The sequence below is a fragment of the Ailuropoda melanoleuca genome, chromosome X, assembly GCF_002007445.2.
Source record: "Ailuropoda melanoleuca isolate Jingjing chromosome X, ASM200744v2, whole genome shotgun sequence".
In the NCBI taxonomy this organism is placed as follows: domain Eukaryota; kingdom Metazoa; phylum Chordata; class Mammalia; order Carnivora; family Ursidae; genus Ailuropoda; species Ailuropoda melanoleuca.
This window is the reverse complement of record NC_048238.1, coordinates 87,049,204-87,069,614: the sequence shown is the minus strand read 5'-3', so window position 1 is coordinate 87,069,614 and position 20,411 is coordinate 87,049,204. Positions and strand designations below refer to the sequence as shown.

Genomic DNA, 20,411 nt, shown 5'->3' with positions numbered 1-20,411 from the left:
TTTCCTCCATACTTCATAAAATTGTTTGGCAAATTTTCTGAGTAATCTCCTGAAACTTGGAGATCTCAATTTCTTAATATTTCAATAGGAAGAAAATAAAAATCATGAATAAATTTTTGTTTGCTGACTAGAATTGTAATTCAAAATGGGATTTTAAAAATATTCTTTTAATACTGTCTTTTTGTAGAGTTGATGGCCGGGTAGTTTGGTTAGGACATGGTACCAAGGTGGCCAAGGTCAAAGGTTCAGTCTTCACAAGTAATAGGATCTTTAGTGTTAGAAGACATCTTTGTTGTCACCTAGTTCAACTTTCCACCTAAAGAAGGAATCTCTTCTTTAGCTCTCTGACATGTTGTCATTTAAACTTTGCTCGAATATTTCCATTTTTGAAAACATTACTTTTTTGAAGTTTTGTTGTTTCCAGTACCATAGCATGTAACTCCTGTGTAATCAACTTACATTTTACGAATATGCCATTGGTCACAGGTCAGTTTCCAGATCAGGAGAAATTAATTCTGAGCATTCATATGCATATGAAAGACAGCTCCTGCTTAATATAATTGCACATTTTTTTCCAATTTCAGAATGAGGCATTTTAAAATTAGCTAGTTTTAAAGAAAATAAGTATCTTATTATAGTGCTGGGACAGTCTAGAAAAATCAATCAAACTTTCGTCTTTTTTTCTTCCATCATTATAGATATTGAGACAAATTGTTTAGAAGAAAAAAGCAAGAGAGACTATTTTACACAATTGGTATTAGCATGTTTGGTAAGTTATAAAAAATACTTTCCCTTTCTAGATTTTTACATTGAACAGTTGTAATCACAGTTAATCATGTCAAGGGAGGAGGATATTGACATTCAATTGGGTATTCATTATAAGGTGAGATTTGGATTTTCAAATGGAATGCTTTGTAAAATTAGACATGCTAATTATTTCTGTGAAATTTGCATGCTTCGTATCATTTAAACTATATGTATATATCAAACTTTTGGTGATATTCCTGACCTAGTAAGTTCCTAAATAAGGAAAAGGTAAGCATCTATCAAGTGAGTAGAAATGATGTGGACAGCTTTTAAACTGAACAGCTTTTCATAAACTCTTCATTAGGCAAGGAGAAAAAGAACAGAGGTAGTTTAAAAATAATAAATTATAGAACTTGTCATAATCATTGTCTAGTAAACCATTTTATGTTCATAAATTTAGAACCAAGGAGAAATGCTATTACTCAGACCTGGAAGATGTCCTTGTCTTCGCTGTACTAGAATTTGACCTAAACAGTAGAAACTAATGAAGGCTGAAGTGCTGTATTAATCTAAAAGAAAAATTCAGTTGACAAACACAGTTTTAATCAAAATTTTATCTGTAGTTCTTGTCATTTGTAGGCTGTGTACAGCATGCATATAATTTTTTAGTGAGTTTTATTTAAAGAGCTATATGTCACATTTTCCAATATTTGGGGAGTCATCATTTTTGTTAAATTGAAGTTCCAGGCTTTTTTTTTTTTAATAAATTGAAGGTTTTGATATATATTTAATGTGATTTTGATGTTCTTATTTGGGAAAAATTATTTTCAATGTATTTAAATTGTGGATGTATTAGAATGCTAAGGAATAAATGGCCTTTAATATTTTTTAATACAGTATTTAGTTTCAGACACAGTTCTAAAGGAACGCTTGGATCCAGAAACATTGGAATCATTAGGGCTTATCAAACAATCACAGCAGTTCAATCAAAAGTCGGTTAAAATCAAGACGAAACTCTTGTAAGTACATGTATCTCTATGTTGCTGATCAAGTATCTGAGTATGTTTCCTTAGTTCTCATTTTGAATTCTAGATGTTTGGCAGTTTGAAGATTTTTTTGTTGTTGTTGCTGTTTAGCATGTCTTGTGTTTTTTCCTTTTAAAAGAAGGCTAGGATTACTGAGTCAGCAGTGAACTTCACCTGTGTGAAACCAATGTTAAGTTTTTTCCATATTAGAATTTAAAATATTGTTCAGTGCTTTTATTTTTACCAATAAAATAATTTACAAGTATGGCTATACTCTAGGGTATATTCTTAGTCAATGATGGAAAGAGTGACATATTATTGTTCCTTGGGATTAGCAGTATTCTTTCTTTGTGTTACTGGTTTTCCCTGTGTAATTAACATTGGGGTGTCTCTTATGAATCACTGTTATTTTCTATTTTAAAAGATATACAAAGAAGTAAACTTTCAACAACTATTCTTGTAATTGTTCTATATAAGAGAGAGAAAATTCGATGACAAGAATACAGTACTTGTATGCAAGCTTGTTAATTGAATTAATTTTATCCCCTTTATGATGTTTAATTTCAGTTATAAGCAGCAAAAATTCAATTTGTTAAGAGAAGAGAATGAAGGTTATGCCAAGCTGATTGCTGAATTGGGGCAAGATTTATCTGGAAATATTACTAGTGATTTAATCTTAGAAAATATAAAATCTTTAATAGGTAAGACATATATCTAATAATAGTAAGTGTTACTAAGCTTTTTTTGTTGTTGTTGTTACTAAGCTTTTTTAAACTGTTGGAGAATATCCATAAAGACAAAATGAATGCATTTCCCCTTATAGGTTTCTTTTTTCCAATTAAGAAATGAGAGCGGTATCTAGCTTGTACTTTTAAGATTTTTATCAGTACTAATAAATAACATTTAGGATGATATTTATGAGAAATCTTTTTGCCACTGTTACCTGTGTGTTTGTATTCATTTCTTTTTTTAAATTTTAATTATTTTTTTAATTGTTTCAGGGGTACAGGTCTGTGATTTATCAGTCTTACACAATACACAGCACTCACCACACACACACCCTCCCCAATGTCCATCACCAAGCCACCCCATCCCTCCCACCCCCCTCCACTCCAGCAACCCTCAGTTTGTTTCCTGAGATTAAGAGTCTCTTATGGTTTCTTATGGTTTCTCTCCCTCTCTGGTTTCGTCTTGTTTCATTTTTTTTCTCTTCCTCTATAATTCTCTGCCTTGTTTCTCAAATTCCACGTATCAGTGAGATCATATGATAATTGTCTTTCTCTGATTGACTTATTTTGCTTATTTTGCTTATTTTGCTCTAGTTCCATCCACGTCGTTACAAATGGCAAGATTTCATTTTTGATGGCTGCATAATATTCCTGTACGTACGTGTACACACACACACCCCACATCTTCTTTATCCATTCATCTGTCGATGGACATCTGGGCTTTTTCTGTAGTTTAGCTATTGTGGACATTGCTGCTATAAATATTGGGGTGCAGGTGCCCCTTCAGATTACTAATTTGTATCTTTGGGGTAAATACCCAGTAGTGCAATTGCTGGGTCTTAGGGTAGCTCTATTTTCAACTTTTTGTGGAACCTCCATACTGTTTCCCAGAGTGACTGGACCAGCTTGCATTCCCACTGACAGCGTAGGAGGGGGTCCCCTTTCTCCGCATCTTCGCCAACATCTGTCATTTCCTGACTTGTTAATTTTAGCCATTCTGACGGTGTGGGGTGGTATCTCATTGTGGTTTTGATTTGTATTTCCCTGATGCCAAGTGATGTTGAGCACTTTTTCATGTGTCTGTTGGTCATTTGGATGTCTTCTTTGGAGAAATATCTATTCATGTCTTCTGCCCATTTCTTNATTCTTCCAATCCATGAGCATGGAATATTTTTCCATCTTTTTATGTCTTCCTCAATATCTTTCAAAAGTGATCTATAGTTTCTAGGATATAGGTCCTTTACGTCTCTGGTTAAGTTAATTCCAAGGTAACGTATGGTTTTTGGTGTTATTGTAAATGGGATGGATTCCCTAATTTCTCTTTCTTCAGTCTCGTTATTCGTGTATAGAAATGCAACTGATTTCTGGGCATTGATTTTGTATCCTGCCACCTTACTGAATTGTTCTATAACTTCTAATAGTTTGGGAGTGGATTCCTTTGGGTTTTCCATATAGAGTATCATGTCATCTGCAAAGAGAGACAGTTTGACTTCTTCTTTGCCGATTTGGATACCTTTGATCCCTTTTTGTCTTCTGATTGCTGTTGCAAGGACTTCTAGTACTATGTTGAATAATAGTGGCGAGAGTGGGCATCCTTGTCGTGTTCCTGATCTTAAGGGAAAGGCTTCCAGCTTTTCCCCATTGAGAATAATGCTTGCAGTAGGCTTTTCATAGATGGCTTTTATGAGATTGAGAAATGTACCCTCTATTCCTACACTCTGAAGGGTTTTAATCAGGAAAGGATGCTGTATTTTGTCAAATGCTTTTTCTGCATCAATTGAGAGGATCATATGGTTCTTGAGTCTTTTCTTGTTGATATGATGTATCACATTGATTGATTTGCGAGTGTTGAACCATGCTTGCATCCCAGGTATGAATCCCACTTGGTCATGATGGATAATCCTTTTAATGTACTGTTGGATTCTATTAGCAAGGATCTTGTTGAGGATTTTGGCATCCATATTCATTAGAGAAATCGGTCTGTAATTCTCCTTTTTGAGGGGGTCTTTGCCTGGTTTGGGGATCAAGGTAATATTAGCCTCATAGAATGAGTTTGGTAGCTTTCCTTCTGTTTCTATTTTTTGAAATAGCTTTAGGAGAATAGGTATTATTTCTTCTTTGAATGTTTGGTAGAATTCCCCAGGAAAACCGTCTGGGCCTGGAGTTTTATTATTTGGAAGGTTGTTTATCACTGACTCAATTTCTTCATAGTTAATTGGCCTATTTAAGAAATCTATTTCTTCCTGTTTCAGTCTTGGTAGTTTATAGGTTTCCAGGAAGGCCTCCATCTCTTCCAGATTGTTTAGTTTTTTGGCATATAGCTGTTGATAAAAGTTTCTAATAATCCTTGCAATTTCAATGGTGCTGGTCGTGACCTCTCCCTTTTCAGTCATAATTTTAATAATCTCAGTCCTTTCTCTTTGTTTTTGGACAAGTTTTGCCAGTGGTCTATCAATTTTATGGATTCTCTCAAAGAACCAGCTTCTAGTCCTGTTGATCTGCTCTACTGTACTTCTAGTTTCTAATTCATTGATTTCTTTTTTTTTTAAATTTTTAACCTTCCTTGTCAGTGGGTTAGGCCTGTCCCTCTGTTGCTGTTCCAGTTTCTTGAGGTGAGAATATAGAAACTGCATTTTAGATTTTTCTATTCTTTTGAGTGAGGCTTGGATGGCTATGTATTTCCCCCTNATTTTAATAATCTCAGTCCTTTCTCTTTGTTTTTGGACAAGTTTTGCCAGTGGTCTATCAATTTTATGGATTCTCTCAAAGAACCAGCTTCTAGTCCTGTTGATCTGCTCTACTGTGGTTCTGGTCTCTAATTCATTGATTTCTGCTCTAATCTTGGTCAACTGCTTCCTCGTGAGTGGATTAGGCCGGTTCCTCTGTTGCTGTTCCAGCTTCTTGAGGTGAGAATATAGAAACTGCATTTTAGATTTTTGTATTCTTTTGAGTGAGGCTTGGATGGCTATGTATTTCCCCCTTAGGACTGCCTTTGCAGTATCCCATAGGTTTTGGACCGTTGTGTTTTCATTCTCGTTGGTCTCTATAAATTATTTAAATTGATTTTTTATTTCCTGGTTTATCGAGTCATTCCTGAGCAGGATGGTTCTTAGTCTCCAAGTGTTTGAGTTTCTTCCAAATTTTTCCTTGTGTTTGAGTAACAATTTCGGGGTGTTGTGGTCTGAGAATATGCATGGGATAATTTCAGTCTTTTGGTATCGGTTGAGACCTGTTTTGTGNTCAATCTTTTGGTATTGGTTGAGTCCTGTTTTGTGTCCCAGAACATGGTCTATCCTTGAGAATGTTCCATGGGCATTAGAATAGAATGAGTATTCTTTGGTTCTGGGGTGTAGTGTTATAATATCTATGAGGTCCAACTCATCGAGTATGGCATTCAAAGCCTTTGATTCTTTGCTTGGTTTTTGCCAGGGTGTTCTATTTCTGATAGTGGGGTGTTGAGGTCCCCTACTATTAATGTATTTTTATCTATATGTCTCTTTATTCCGGTCAAGAGTTGGCTTGTGTATCTTGCTGCTCCTCTGTTGGGGGCATATATATTTATAATTGTCATATCCACTTATTGGATACATCCTTTAAGAATAGTATAGTGCCCTTTTGTGTCTCTAACTATAGTCTTTAGTTTAAAATCCAATCTATCTGTTATGAGAATTGCTACCCCAGCTTTCTTTTGAGGTCCATTTGCGTGAAAGATGGTACTCCATCCCTTTACTGTCAGTCTGAATGTATCTTTGGGTTCAGAATGATTCTTTTGTAGACAGCAAATGATGGGTCATGTCTTTTTATCCAGTCTGCAACCCTGTAGCGTTTTGTGGGGGCATTCAAGCCATTTACATTGATAGTAATTATTGAGAGATATGATTTTAATGATGCCATGTTGCCAGTAAAGTCTTTGTTTGTATCGGTTGTGACTTTGTGTTCTGTATCACTCTTGGGGCCTTTTTTCTTTTATAGAACCCCCCTTAATATCTCCTGTAGGGCTGGTTTCGTGGTTACGAAATTGGTTAATGACTGGCGATTCTGGAAGGTTTTTATTTCTCCATCCATTCTGAATGACAGCCTTGCTGGATAAAGGATCCTTGGCTGCATGTTTTTCTCTGAAAGAGCTTTAAAAATGCCCCCCAACCCTTTGTCTCATTCCAGGTCCGTGTAGACAGGTCTGATGTAATTCTGATACCTTTGCCTTGGTACGTGAGAAATTTCTTTGCCCTGGCCGCTTTCAATACTGTATCCTTGGATCTAATATTTGCGAATTGCACTAGGACGTGACGTGGCGTAGTTTTGTCGTGGTTGAGTTTCGGATGGGTCCTCTGTGCCTCTTGGACACGAATGTTTATTTCCCTTGCTAGATTAGGGAATTTTTCAGCTACAATTTGTTCAAATATCTCTTCTAGACCTCTGTTTTTCTCCACCCACTCGGGGATGCCGATGATTCTGACATTGGATTGTTTCATTGAGTCAGTAATCTCCCGTAACCTATGTTCGTGGGTGTGGAGTTTTTTAAGTACAGCTTCTATTTTCGTTTTTTCTTCTACTAACCCATCCTCCAATTTGCTAATACGTCCCTCTGCCTCAGTGACCCTGGCCGTCAGAGCCTCTAGTTTTGACTGCATTTGGCTCATAGAATTTTTAATTTCTGTCAGATTTGCTCTCATTTCCGCCCTTAGAGATTCTATGTTTTCATTAACGTTTTCGTTAATACTTTTTTCAAGTCTACACATCATCTTGACCATTGTTACTCTGAATTCCATTTCTGATAATTTGGTTACATCCATATCCATTAGTTCTGCGGCAGAGGCCACAGACTCATTGTCTTTTCTTTGCTCGGAGGGACTTCTCCTTCTCGTCATTCTGATGAGAGGTTGCGGGGTTGTCCAGAGCCCAAATTATTGACCGGGACCCAGGCCATGTGCCCTTGTTTTATAGGGATCTTAGGGATGTGGGCTTCTTCTTGAAAGATTTTATTTATTTATGTGGCAGAGAGACAACCAGCAAGAGAGGGAGCACAAGCAGGGGAGTGGGAGAGGAAGAAGCAAGCTCCCAGTGGAGGAGCCCGATGAGGGACTCCTTTCCGGAACACCGGGATCACGCCCTGAGCAGAAGACAGGCGCTTAATGACTGCGTCACCCAGGTGCCCCAGAATGTGGGCTTCTTGATTTTTCAGCCTGCCTTCTGGGGGAGGGGCCTGCCGCTCCGATACTCAGGCAACCCTGTTTGGGTAGAGTCTCCGTGTCCCCTGTGAGGGGGGATGGGATAGACATACTGTGAGCCGGTGTTTCCAGGCTTTTGTTCTCTGGCGGCTTTCCCTGGCGGTTTGCTGTGTCTCTTCTGAGAGTCAGAGCAGCAGCGGCCGAGTCTCAGCCTCTGTTTCAGATCAGAGGGATCGCGGACCATTCTCCACTGTTGTTCTGGGCACTTTAACTCTGTTACTGTTGGTGCTGCTTAACCCTGCGGTGTCCCGATGTGCGCCCCACACCCGGCGTCCCAGCCCTCACTTCCAGGGCCAGCGCGTCTCTGTCCTTTGTGTTTCTAACACCGCCAGCTGCCAGCTGCCCCGCGCGCTCCCGGAGCTCACGTTCTCAGTCTGCTGTCTCGCGGGTGCCGGACCGTGGGTCGGCACGCTCCCCCGTGCAGGTGGCTACTGCTTCCCGGCACCCGAACGCGGCGGCTCCCTTCCCCCTTCCATTTATCTTCCGATATCTGTGCGGGGTTTCACGGCTCCACGCTTCGTACCTCCATACTCAGCGCTGGAGATGTTCATTTGTAGAGATCTAAATGTAGCTTCCTGCGTCTCAAGCTGATTCCGTGGATGTTCAGGCTGGTCTGCTACCTTTCCAGCTCGACTCAGGACTGGCTGAAAAAGGGGTCCCCTACTCCTCCACCATCTTAACTCCCTCGGGTCTCTGGTTTTCTTCTTCAACATTCCTCTGGTTATTTGGGGGCTTTTCTGGTTCCATACAAATTTTAGGATTATTTGTTTCATTTCTGTGAAAAAAAGTTGATGGTATTTTGATAGGGATTGCATTGAATGTGTAGTTTGCGCTAGGTAACGTAGACATTTTAACAATATTTGTTCTTCTAGTGCATGAGCATGGAACGTTTTTCCATTTATTTGTGTCTTCCTTGGATTTCTTTCATGAGTATTCTATAGTTTTCTGAGTACAGATGTTTTGCCTCTTTGGTTAGATTTATTCCTAGGTATCTACGGCTTTGGGTGCAGTTGTAAGTGGGATCGACTCCTTAATTTCTCTTTCTTTGTTTAATTAATAGTGTACAGAAATGCATCTGACTTCTGTGCATTGATTTTATATCCTGCCACTTTACTGAATTCCTGTATGAGTTCTAGCAGTTTTGGGGTGGAGTCTTTTGGATTTTCCACATAAAGTGTCATATCATCTGTAAAGAGTGAGAGTTTGACTTCTTCTCTGCCAATTTGGATGTCTTATATTTCTTTTTGTTGTCTGATAGCTGAGACTAGGACTTCTAGTACTATGTTGAAGAGCAGTGGTGATAGTGGACATCCCTGCCATGTTCCTGACCTTAAGGGAAAAGCTCTCAATTTTTCCCCCATTGAGAATGGTATTCACTGTGGGTATTTCGTAGATGGCTTTTATGATATTGAGGTATATACCCTCTATCCCTACGCTGTGAAGAGTTTTAAGAAAGGATGCTGTACTTTGCCAGATGTTTTTTCTGCATCTATTGAGAGTATCATATGGTTCGTGTCCTTTCTTTTGTTAATGTAGTCTATCACATTGATTGATTTGCGGATGTTGAACCAACCTTGCAGCCCAGGAATAAATCCCACTTGGTCGTGGTGAATAGTCCTTTTAATGTACTGTTGGATCCTATTGGCTAGTATTTTGGTGAGAATTTTTACATCCATGTTCATCAGGGATATTTGTAATTCTCCTTTTTGGTGGGGTCTTTGTCTGGTTTTGGGATCAAGGTAATGCTGGCCTCATAAAGTGAGTTTGGAAGTTTTCCTTCCATTTCTATTTTTTGGAACAGCTTCAGAACAATAGATATTAATTCTTCTTTAAATGTTTGGTAGAATTCCCCTGGGAAGCCATCTGGCCCTGGGCTCTTGTTCGTTGGGAGATTTTTGATTACTGCTTCAATTTCCTTGCTGGTTATGGGTCTGTTCAGGTTCTCTGTTTCTTCGTGGTTCAGTTTTGGTAGTTTATATGTCTCTAGGTATGCATCCATTTCTTCCAGATTGTCTAATTTGTTGGTATATAGTTGCTCATAATATGTTCTTATAATTGTTTATATTTCTTCGGTGTTGCTTGTGATCTCGCCTCTTTCATTCATGATTTTATATATTTGGTTCCTTTCTCTTTTCTTTTTGATAAGTCTGGCCAGAGGTTTATAAGTCTTATTAATTCTTCCAAATAACCAGCTCCTAGTTTCATTAATCTGTTCTACTGTTCTTTTGGTTTCTATTTCATTGATTTCTGCTCTGATCTTTATTATTTCTCTTCTGCTGGGTGTTTTTATTAATTTCTGTTCTCTCTAGTATTTCTATCTTTAAGTATTTCTCAGTAGTTTTAGAGAGGGCAGAAAATACGTAAGCAAATGTGAAACTTCAATAAACTCTTCATCGAACTCTTGAAACATGGAGATGTTTAGTTCTTTTGAGCTTGATTTAGAAAATACCTTTACGGGGCGCCTGGGTGGCACAGCGGTTAAGCGTCTGCCTTCGGCTCAGGGCGTGATCCCGGCATTGTGGGATCGAGCCCCACGTCAGGCTCCTCTGCTGTGAGCCTGCTTCTTCCTCTCCCACTCCCCCTGCTTGTGTTCCCTCTCTCGCTGGCTGTCTCTATCTCTGTCGAATAAATAATAAAATCTTTAAAAAAAAAAAAAAGAAAATACCTTTACAAGGGACGTTGATACGTACCTTATTTTATCTTTACAATAGTCTGTTAAAATAAGTGCAGCAGATGTTGTAAAAGATAGGGTTAGTGTTATTTTCCGTACCTTTTAAATAGAATTTCTTCAGCATTGTTCTTTTTATTTGCATTGAGCATTTGGCGGAAATAGTTGGCTTTTGTAGAAAGGAGGAATGAATGGTAGAAAAATAGGGTAATCCTGATTTTTCATAATGGATAGAGTTTTTGCTATTATTTGTTAGGTGTTTTGCTATCTTAGGGAAGATTTCACAACACCTAGATGTCTTAGATTTTGAGACCTGTTGGAGAAGTCATGTTCCCTGCTTTACTGGTTATATTTTAGGGGATGCCTCTGCTCCACTTCTTAGTTTTTTTCTCCACTTTTGAAATTTATGTATGACTAAGAAAGAGAGAGGAGGTGTACCAATCCTCATTCCCTTCCTCCATTCCTGTGTTTGGGGACCCAGATAAAACTAGATTTGCTTCAGTTATCTTTGTTTTTGGCTTAGACTTTTGGTGATCAGCAGGTGTAGCAGGTAAGGAACTTTTACTTTAAATTTATCACTTTTAAGTTTTTATTTAAATTGAAGTTAGTTAACACAGTATAATATTAGTTTCAGGTATACAATGTAGTGGTTCAGCACTTCCATGCCACACCCAGTGCTCACCACAACAAGTGCATTCCTTAATTCCCATCACCTATTTCACCCCTCCCCCCCACCTTTGAAGTGAGTCTAGTTCTGGCGGCTGATTTACTCTCTTTGCTGCTTCCTACTGTTGTCAATTTACCACCAAGACTGGTAGCCCATGGGCTGCAGGGCTCTTGCTTATCTTTGTGGCAGTGACCTATTTTTAAAAAGCCTCCTTGTAGGGTTTCCTTTCTGTTCTTCTCAGGGTAGGCTCTACATTTTTCTTGAAGCATTTTGATCTAGCTTGAGATGCTTGCTTGGCAATATTGCTTTCCTACAGGTTTGTCTTTCCTTACATCCTGCCATGTACTCTTTTAAGATGATATTTCTCACATAAAAATTTTTATGCTGGGGCACCTGGGTGGCTCAATCAGTTGAGAGTCTGCTGTCAGCTCAGGTCATGATCTCCAGGTCCTGGGATCCAGCCCAGGGCTTCCTGCTCAGCGGGAAGTCTGATTCTCTCACCCCCCCCCCACTCCTCTGTCCCTCCCCACTGCTCCTTCTCTCTCTCAAATAAATAAAATCTTTTAAAAAATAAAAAATTTCATGCTATCTGAGTTCCTCAGTTGTTTTTGTTTCTGTTTTATTGGTTTGTTGACATTTCTAGTCTGTGCTTGTTTCTTCTAATTTTTGTCCTTGTGGCTTTATACCTTTTTAGTACTTTGTTATTTTAGGAACATTTCAAAGAGGGATTTTCTTGAAGTTATGCTTTTATCTAACTGGGAAAATATACACTACTTTCTTATCTTGAACTTGGCTCTCCTACAGAACAGGTTATGTTACTATCTCTGAAGAACAATGTGGTGGTCACAACTGCAAGCTCATGATATACATGGATATTCTATGAATATAAAGAATTTGATTTCTTGGGCTAAAACCCTATTCTAGTCTATCAAGTGAACTCCCAAGCACACGAGGCCAGAAGCACTTAGGTGTAATCTCCTCATTATAGCCTTCCCTGGTCATCCCCCTCAGCACTCCCTTTCATTCACTGTGTTTTCTTTTGAGCACTTGTAACCGTATAACATGAAATGCAGTTTATTCTCTACCCCCCTAGAATGTAAACTTCATGAAAATAGTGGTTTTTGTTTTGTTTAGTACCTCTAACCTCAGTACCTGGTATGTAGGTGCCAAATAAATAACTTGTTGAAAAATGAATGAAAATTCTCTCTTTCTTTTGGAGTTTATAGTGATTCTTAGCCTCTTTCCCTTGACATAGAGGATTTTAGTAAGCTCATCTCCCTGACTCAGTGTTTGTTTCTCTCTGGCTTGCTGAGTCTATCCTCTCCTCCATTGTCTGAGAAAGGAATTTTTCATTGACATGAAAATTGAGGTTAAGACTCCAATTCCAGTGAGTACTCTTTCAGTGTTAAAGTTTTTTGGATTTCCCCTCAGTGCAGACTCCATGCAGGCCTTGTCTCATCTGGCCAGAGCAGTTCACTGACACAGCATCTTATTTTCAAGGCATCTTTGAACAATTTTCCCCTTGTTTATTCCTATTGTTTTCTCTGTGGGAGCGGTCAGGACATAATACCTCATACAAAGCTATCTCAGGTCTGATCTCCTTCACTAGCCATTGGCAGAACTGATACCTAGTTTGGGAGGGAGGTATGCATTTAAATTCACTTACATTTCAGGGCACTTGGTCTGATCAGGAGAAATCCTTATTTATCATCCTTTATTTAAAAGCTAGTCATTTGCGCCCTAAAAGATTCTGGCACATCAAAATGTTTATATCCTAAATATTATAAGGTTTATATCCTGTCAGATAGGGACTGTTTATTGCATGAGTACGCAAAGAAGGAGGATCATTATGAGTCCGCATGGTTGTTGTGATCTTAAGTCTGACAGTAAATTTGAGAAACTTATTAAGTGGGAAAGGATAATGATTAGTAGGCTCTTTAGCTACCAAGTCATAGACTCCATTCAAATGAACCCTACATCAAGATGGCAAAAAGCATCTTTTAGAAATTCAGGGAAAGATAGCAGAGATGGACACCTTTGGTTGTTGAGCTAAACTATAACTCTACTCTTCTGAATGCCCTTCCAGAAAAGCAATAGGTATTCCTTTTCTTTCTTTTAAATTAGGAGTCAGCAATTTTTTTCTCCAAAGGGTTGGGTAGTAAATATTTATTTGCTTTGTGGGCCATATGGTCTCTGTTGCAACTACTCAACTCTGCCAGTGTAGTTTTAAAGTAGCCATAGACAATATGTAAATAAATGTGTTCTGGTACAACTTTATTTGTAGAAACCAAAGGGATTTGACCCACAGGCTACACTGTGCTGATTTCTAAATCAAAATTAGTCATGGAGCTAGCTAACTTGAGTTAGCTTTAGGGAGTGGAAATGGTGGAAATGCTTCTTCCTGCTTTTGGGTTTAGTGGTCCAGGATCTTTTTGGCCTAGGCTCTAACCCTTTCCTACTCACCGAGAACCAGAGCCCTCTTCACCAAACCTCAGGACCTTAATTTGTTGCCTGGTGTCCAAGGTTGTAGATTTGGCTGGGGGTGGGGAAAGGTAGGGTGAGAATCTCTGCACCTTCAGTTTCACAAGTCCTCTTGGTTGTTTGGCAAGTAACCTGAGAAACATTAAAAACAAAAGACCCCAAGCCAAATGATTCTTGGGCCTACTATGGGACATTTAACCATTTTGACTAAGTTATTTTGAGTGTACTTAGTATTTTATTTTTGGACCAATCTGGATGTAAGGGCCATTTAGCCTAGAAGCATCTTATCTTTGTGTCAGCTGTCTGCTATCTCTTGGAAAGGGAAGCCAGTTGACTACCTTCTTTGTGTTTCTGCTTTATTGAAGTTTCTTTACTGTATACTAGTTATGAAGTAGTTTTTTTCTGCTAGGAAAAAGGACAGCAGTTGGTGTTCTCAAGCATAGATTTCTTTTCTTACAATTACACTTGTATTTTGTTAGGTGCATTTCTCTGCATCTTGGTTCTCTGGTTCTTTGCTTGAGATGCACAGTTTTTTGCAAATACTGTTTCTTAGAAATAATCTAGCATAGGTTTTTATTAGCCTGTTTTAGTCCATTTGGACTGCTGTAACAAGTTACCACAGACTGGGTGGCTTACAAACAACAGAAATTTAGCTCTCACAGTTCTGGAGGCTGGAAGTCCAAAATCAGGGTGCCAGCATGGTTGGGTTCTTGGTGAAGGCCTCCTCTAGGTTGCAGACTTCTGACTGCTTGCTGTATCCTCACATGGTAGAAGGGGCAGGGGCGCTCTCTTTTTTTAAGGGCATTAATCTCATTCACGAGAGCTCTGCTCTTGTGACCTAATCACCTCTCAAAGGCCCCACCTCCTAAATACCATCACATTGGGGATCAGAATTTCCATATAAGAATTTTTGGTGGGGAAGGCACAAGTATTCAGATTACAGCATAGCCTGTTTCTAAAGTAATTCTAGATGCCAGATTATGTCCTTTTGTTCAAAACATGGTTTTTCTCTGTCTCATAAGGTCCTCTCTGTCCGGAACATGATGATTAAAGCTATTCTGTTTTCACGTCTGAAGTGTACAGGTTGGACATCTCTCCCAGTCATGTTTACAATATTATCTTGGGATTTTTTTTTCTGTTAGGAATCTCCATTTGGCATATTCCTCCAACAGCCATTGTCAGTTAATCAATACTTTTTTTTTTTTTTGCCTCTAGTTGCAGTCACTTGCTCTAATAATGACTAGTGTCATCTTGTCTATCTTTGGGAAAACTTCAGTTACTTTTTCAGCACATTTCTAAAAAGATGTGTCGTCCAAAAGGTGTGAACTCTCTTTTAGGCATTTTATTAATCTCTATGTTACAGGTGGTTATTTAATGTTTATTTAAATGAAGGAATGCATCCATGGCCATTACAGCTTTGCCACTTCTTTATTTTTCCACTTGTTCCCTTCTAGAGTGGTTCCCTGTTTGTTCCTCAGAAGACATAAAGGCATTATATGTGTGTATATATCCCTGATGTAGCTGGTGATAGAGGTAGGGAGCTAGGCTTATGATCTCTTTCAGGATCACATGACTGTTGATGTTTGGGCTAGAGAAAAACTTTTCTAAGATGTTTGAGCACAAGAGTGCCTATGTTCTACCACAGCTGCCATTAGGAAAAAAAATTATTTTGGACATCCTAAGCTTACTGATTGTTACTAGAGTCTTACTCTATATGAAATAGCTTAACTATTACCTAGCAAATCTTTAAGGTTTAAAAATCATTTTCTAAATCCATGGTTTGGTTACTTTTTCTATCTTATGGAGCAAAGGTCATTCTAGTTGGCTGCACTAAACTTGAGACGCTTAATAGAAAATTCATAAGCCAGTTTTTCTTTTGTGAAAGATGCAAAGGTTGATATCTGTTATAAATAAAAGTACATATCTTCTCTTTTAGATTACTGTCTTAAATTGCACCTGGAAAGAAACAGGTAGTTAGTTGACAGTACAGATCACTGATAGAATAACCTTGATGCAGTAAAACTGTTAAAACATAATGAAGGTGGTTCACCCTGTAGCACATTGAAAATATAAATTTTAGGGGCACCTGGGTGGCTCAGTTGGTTAAGCGTCTGCCTTTGGCTCAGGTCATGATCCTAAAGTCCTGGCATTGAGCCCTGCATCGGACTCCCTGCTCAGCTGGGGAGTCTGCTTTTCCCTCTGCCCCTCACCCTGCTCGTGCTCTCTCTCTCATACAGTCTGTCTCTCAAATAGATAAATAAAATCTTTAAAAAAAAAAAGAAAAGAAAAGAAACTTTAAAGCGAATGAAGCATAACATTCCCATGTAACATGTTGTTCTAGTCGTAGCTTGATGGGTAATTATAAACCAGCAATTTTTTCAAAATTATATTTAATGTATCTTTTGTCATCTCTAATACAGTATTTTTATTTGGTGATTGGGTTTTTATATTTAGTAAATTAGGAGCAGTTATAAGGCTGAAGAATTTGCTAGGTCTTACTTTCACAATTTTTATTGTCAGTGTTAGAACAGTTTGGAGACATTTTTTTCAGTTTTAATGAGTCATACTTGACATAAATAAACTGCGTATTTAAAGTGTACAATTTGAGTTATAACATGTATGCATCTGTGAAAACATCACTGCAATCTAGATAATGCACATTTACCACTGCCCCTTTCCCCCAAATTTCTTCTTGTCCCTTTGTGTTTCATCCTCTTTCGCTCTGTTTCCCCCTCTCCAGGCAACCACTGATCTGTTTTCTGTCACTGTAAATTAGCTTGCATTTTCTAGAATTCTTTTATAAATGGAATCGTATAGTGAGTATTCTTTTTTTTTTTTGGTCTGGCTTTTTCATTCAGCATAATTATTTTGTGATTCATCCATGTTTTTGCTTGTATTATTAGTTCTTTCCTTGTTATTTCTGAGTAGTAGTCTACTGTATATACTACAGTTATACTGTAGTCCAGTTTGTCTGTTTACATGCTGGTAGACATTTGAGAATGTACTATTATAAATAAAGCTGTTATCAAAGACATTTTTACAAGTCTTTGTATGAACGTAGACATTTATTTCTCTTGGGTAAATACTTAGGAATGAAATGGCTGGGTCATAGGGTAGTTACAAGTTTAATTGTTAAGGAAATTGCCAGTTTTACAAAGTAGTTGTGCCATTTTACATTTTGTATTTCCACCAACAACCTTTAAAAATTCTATTTGCTATTTTGGAGTCACTTTTACATTCATAGGCATACTTTTTGGGGGTATAGGGAGAGACAAAAATATCTAGAAGTTTTCTTCTCAGAACTTTAGGTAAATATTTCTTTGGAGAATTTATGAACATCTGGAGCTCTTTTCAGTAAGACATAATCACTGTGTTAGTCTTTTTTTCCCCTAAGTATGAGAAATAGAAGAAAATGTATTCTTAACTTTGGATTTCATAAAAAGAGGAACTACTTTTTTGGAGAGTTTGGTTTTCCAAGTGATTGCTAAGATACTGTGAATCAGATAATCGTTTTATAGCATTCAGTGTAACTAAGTGTAGAGTTAATAGAAATAACTCTGGAAATCTCTTATAATAGGTTATATAAGAGTTTTCTTTGAAAAATCTCTTCAATCAACTATAAAATACAGTGTTCAGAACTAACATTTCTAAGTTCAACACAGTTGTTTTTTCTTCCTCAGTAGTAGAAGAAATGAATATTTGTTTGCCCCAATGAAGTGGTTAGCTTGCATGGAGGAGCTATGTCTAATGAAAAATATGTAATTTAAAATTGTAGAATTCCATTCAGCTTGATGTGCAAGGCAAATGGGAATTGATATAAACTGGGGGAACAGCAGATTGATATTTTGTGCTCACTCTGGGTCATAAGCATACATTTTATTGAGAGGAATGGTGGGTGGAACCTCTTGTATTGTTTAAATTTATTTCTTTCACTTTTTTGTTGTGTGCAAATGGTTGCATTCTCATAAATTAAATGCACGTATGAGAGGACTGCACTATAATATAATTATGGTAACAGATGAAGCTGGATGCAAATGGAATTAATAATATATATATGTATTTTAAAGATTTTATTTATTTGACAGAAAGGGAGAGAGCCAGCGAGAGAAGGAACACATGCAGGGGGAGTGGGAGAGGAAGAAGCAGGCTCCCAGCAGAGGAGCCTGTTGTGGGGCTCGATCCCAGGACTCTGGGATCACGCCCTGAGCCGAAGGCAGACGCTTAACGACTGAGCCACCCAGGCACCCCTGGAATTAATAATATATTAAGAATAGGGTGGCTGATAGGATTGTCTATTAAATCTGTGTCCATTGGCCCTTTTTAGCTTACCCCAGGAGATTAGCAAGGATAAGGAGCCATCAGCACCTATTCTGTGCTGCTTTTGCTTTTTTTTCTAGCTCTGCCTACTAGGTTGTTTTCCTCCTCTCTTTGTGTTATCTACACTCTTTGGCTATGTCCCCAACTCCTTGCTGTTCTTTCATCTCTTCAGTATCAGTAGTATACTTGTTTTCTCCTTAGAATGCTGCCAAAAACCATAGATATAAATCAGTGGTACGGTTATATTTTATAGTTTTGTTGTGTATGTAAGATAAACTAAGAAATGATTCTAAAAATGATGTTCTACTTTTATGAACCTGAACTTTTAACTGTTTACCAACATTCCAAATGCTTCTTAAAACATTAGAGAAAACATACCCTACCCTTTAGTTCCTAACTTGTAAATGCATTGTTTGATTGTCATATATTCCTGAGAGTTAAAAATGTGGATCTCTTTAGCCTGAGTAATCAAACCTGAGACAGTGTGGCATAGAAGAAAGTTTACTTGACTGTATGTTGCAGGTCCTGGGCTCCATCCTCAGTTCTGTCACTAACCCACTTTGTAATCCTGGCAAGTCATATTTCTCATCTGTAAAATGTGGGGAATGGACTTGATCATCTTGAAAATTATAAAGATTATCCTCTCATGCAGGGGAAGCAAACTTAGTAAAAGAAGTTGTTTTTTAAAAACTTCATTTTCTTATATAAGTTGTCCCTGAAAATTAATGGTTTAATTATTAGAAATGATGTATGATCACTTTTGAATATGTGTATATCTCATCTGTTGCAGGATGCTTTAATCTGGATCCCAATAGAGTTTTGGATGTCATTTTAGAAGTGTTTGAATGCAGGCCAGAACATGATGACTTCTTTATATCTTTATTAGAATCTTACATGAGTATGTGTGAACCGCAAACACTGTGTCATATTCTTGGGTTCAAATTCAAGTTTTACCAGGTAAAAAAAACAAGTGTGTATGTGTATACATATATATGTATATATATACAGACAGTGATAAATCTCATGGTTTTGTATGTATAACTTAATTTGAATTTTATTTGCATATGATTGGTTTCAGCTCAGCCATTCTTGCAAAGCAGGTAGATAAATGGATAGCTAACAATGCTGTATGGTAAGTACTGTATTAGTAGTATGAATGATGTGATGTGAAAGCCTAGAGCAAAGCATAATAAATTTTTGCCTTGGGAGAGATGGAATCAGAGAAAACTTTATAGATATAACTATTTTTTAACCCGGTCCTTGAAGGATGAATAGGAGTTTGTTGAGAGTTGTCTGTTTAGAAATAACAAGTAGTGTTGAGTGAAGACATGGCAGTATCAATATATATAACTGATTGAAGAAATGGTACATAGTCTGATGTGGCTGGATTGTAAGATATAGGGAAAACAAAGGACAAGAAGTGAAGTTGGAAAGGTAGGCACACTTTGGATTGCCAAGGGCCTTTAAATACTGTGTCAAATTAGAATTTTATTATATAGGCAATGGCCATGGGAATTTTTTTTATGGACGTGTATAAATTCTTGAGGCATATTTTACATTATTTTTCATTTAAATCACTATAATAGTTATCTAGCAAGTCTGTGCCTCTGATTATTTCTCTTTCAGTCCATCTTTTGTATTACTACTGTTATATTCTAAAAAAGATTGAATTGACACACTGCTCGAAAACCTTTGCAGGATAAAATTCAAACTTCTAAATGTGGCAGAAAAGGCTCTTCACAATCTAGCCCCATTCTTTCTTTCCAGCCTTATCTTTAGTGGTTTTTCCCCCTCAAATCTGATATTCTAGTCATATTAAATTATTAGCTATTTCCTGAATTTAGACATAGACATTGGTATATATAGACCTTTATTTATATGCAGTTCCTTGTAACTAGTAACTCTTCTTAATCAACCCTCTCATCTGTTTTCATCTTGAGGACTCCTATTTATTCTTTAAGATCAAGTGCTACTTGGTCTGTAAAGTCTTGCTGGCATTTCACCCATGTGGAATTAATTATTTCTTAATCTCTATTCTCATAAAACTTGACACAGACATTTGACACTTAATCTCTGTTCTCATTAAAACTTGACACAGACTTCTAGCACTTATCAGGTTATATTAGCATAAACTATATCTGTGTCCTTTGCCAGATTATGAGCCATTTAGGGTGGGGTCTGTATTACTAGTTTCTCTGGATTAATTTACTGCTTAGCCTATAGGAAATGCTCACTAATTGTAAATGAGTGATCTATGTTTTTAGGAAGATAACTTTCATGATAGCGTGGAGGATTTTAATGTAATAAGGCCTCTGTTGTCCTTTTGGTATAGCTTTCCTAATTTGTCTACCTGCCTGGGATACTTAGTCAAGAAATACTCATTTATAGAATGTTTATGATATGCTGTTGCTTTGCTAGGCACTGAGGATACTCTGGTAAAGAGGGTCTTCTCCTGTCCTCTAGAGCTCAAATTCAGGATAGTAAGACAATTTCTTTTAGGATTCTCAAATGATAACACCACCTACTTCCTCTGCTTATCTTTTATTTCCC

The 20,411-nt window shown here is 37.6% G+C and overlaps 1 protein-coding gene across 9 annotated transcripts in view; it reads left to right on the top strand.

The window, feature by feature from the left end:
* The window catches only part of THOC2 (THO complex 2), a 112,663-nt gene that overhangs the window by 27,171 nt on the left and 65,081 nt on the right, over window positions 1–20,411 (top strand). For all 9 annotated transcript variants that reach the window (XM_034649962.1, XM_034649966.1, XM_034649965.1 and 6 more), the window contains exons 5-8: window positions 699–769; window positions 1,645–1,766; window positions 2,340–2,473; window positions 18,652–18,818. In XM_034649962.1, the coding sequence (XP_034505853.1) occupies window positions 699–769; window positions 1,645–1,766; window positions 2,340–2,473; window positions 18,652–18,818 (494 nt within the window). The remainder of the gene's footprint in view (window positions 1–698; window positions 770–1,644; window positions 1,767–2,339; window positions 2,474–18,651; window positions 18,819–20,411) is intronic.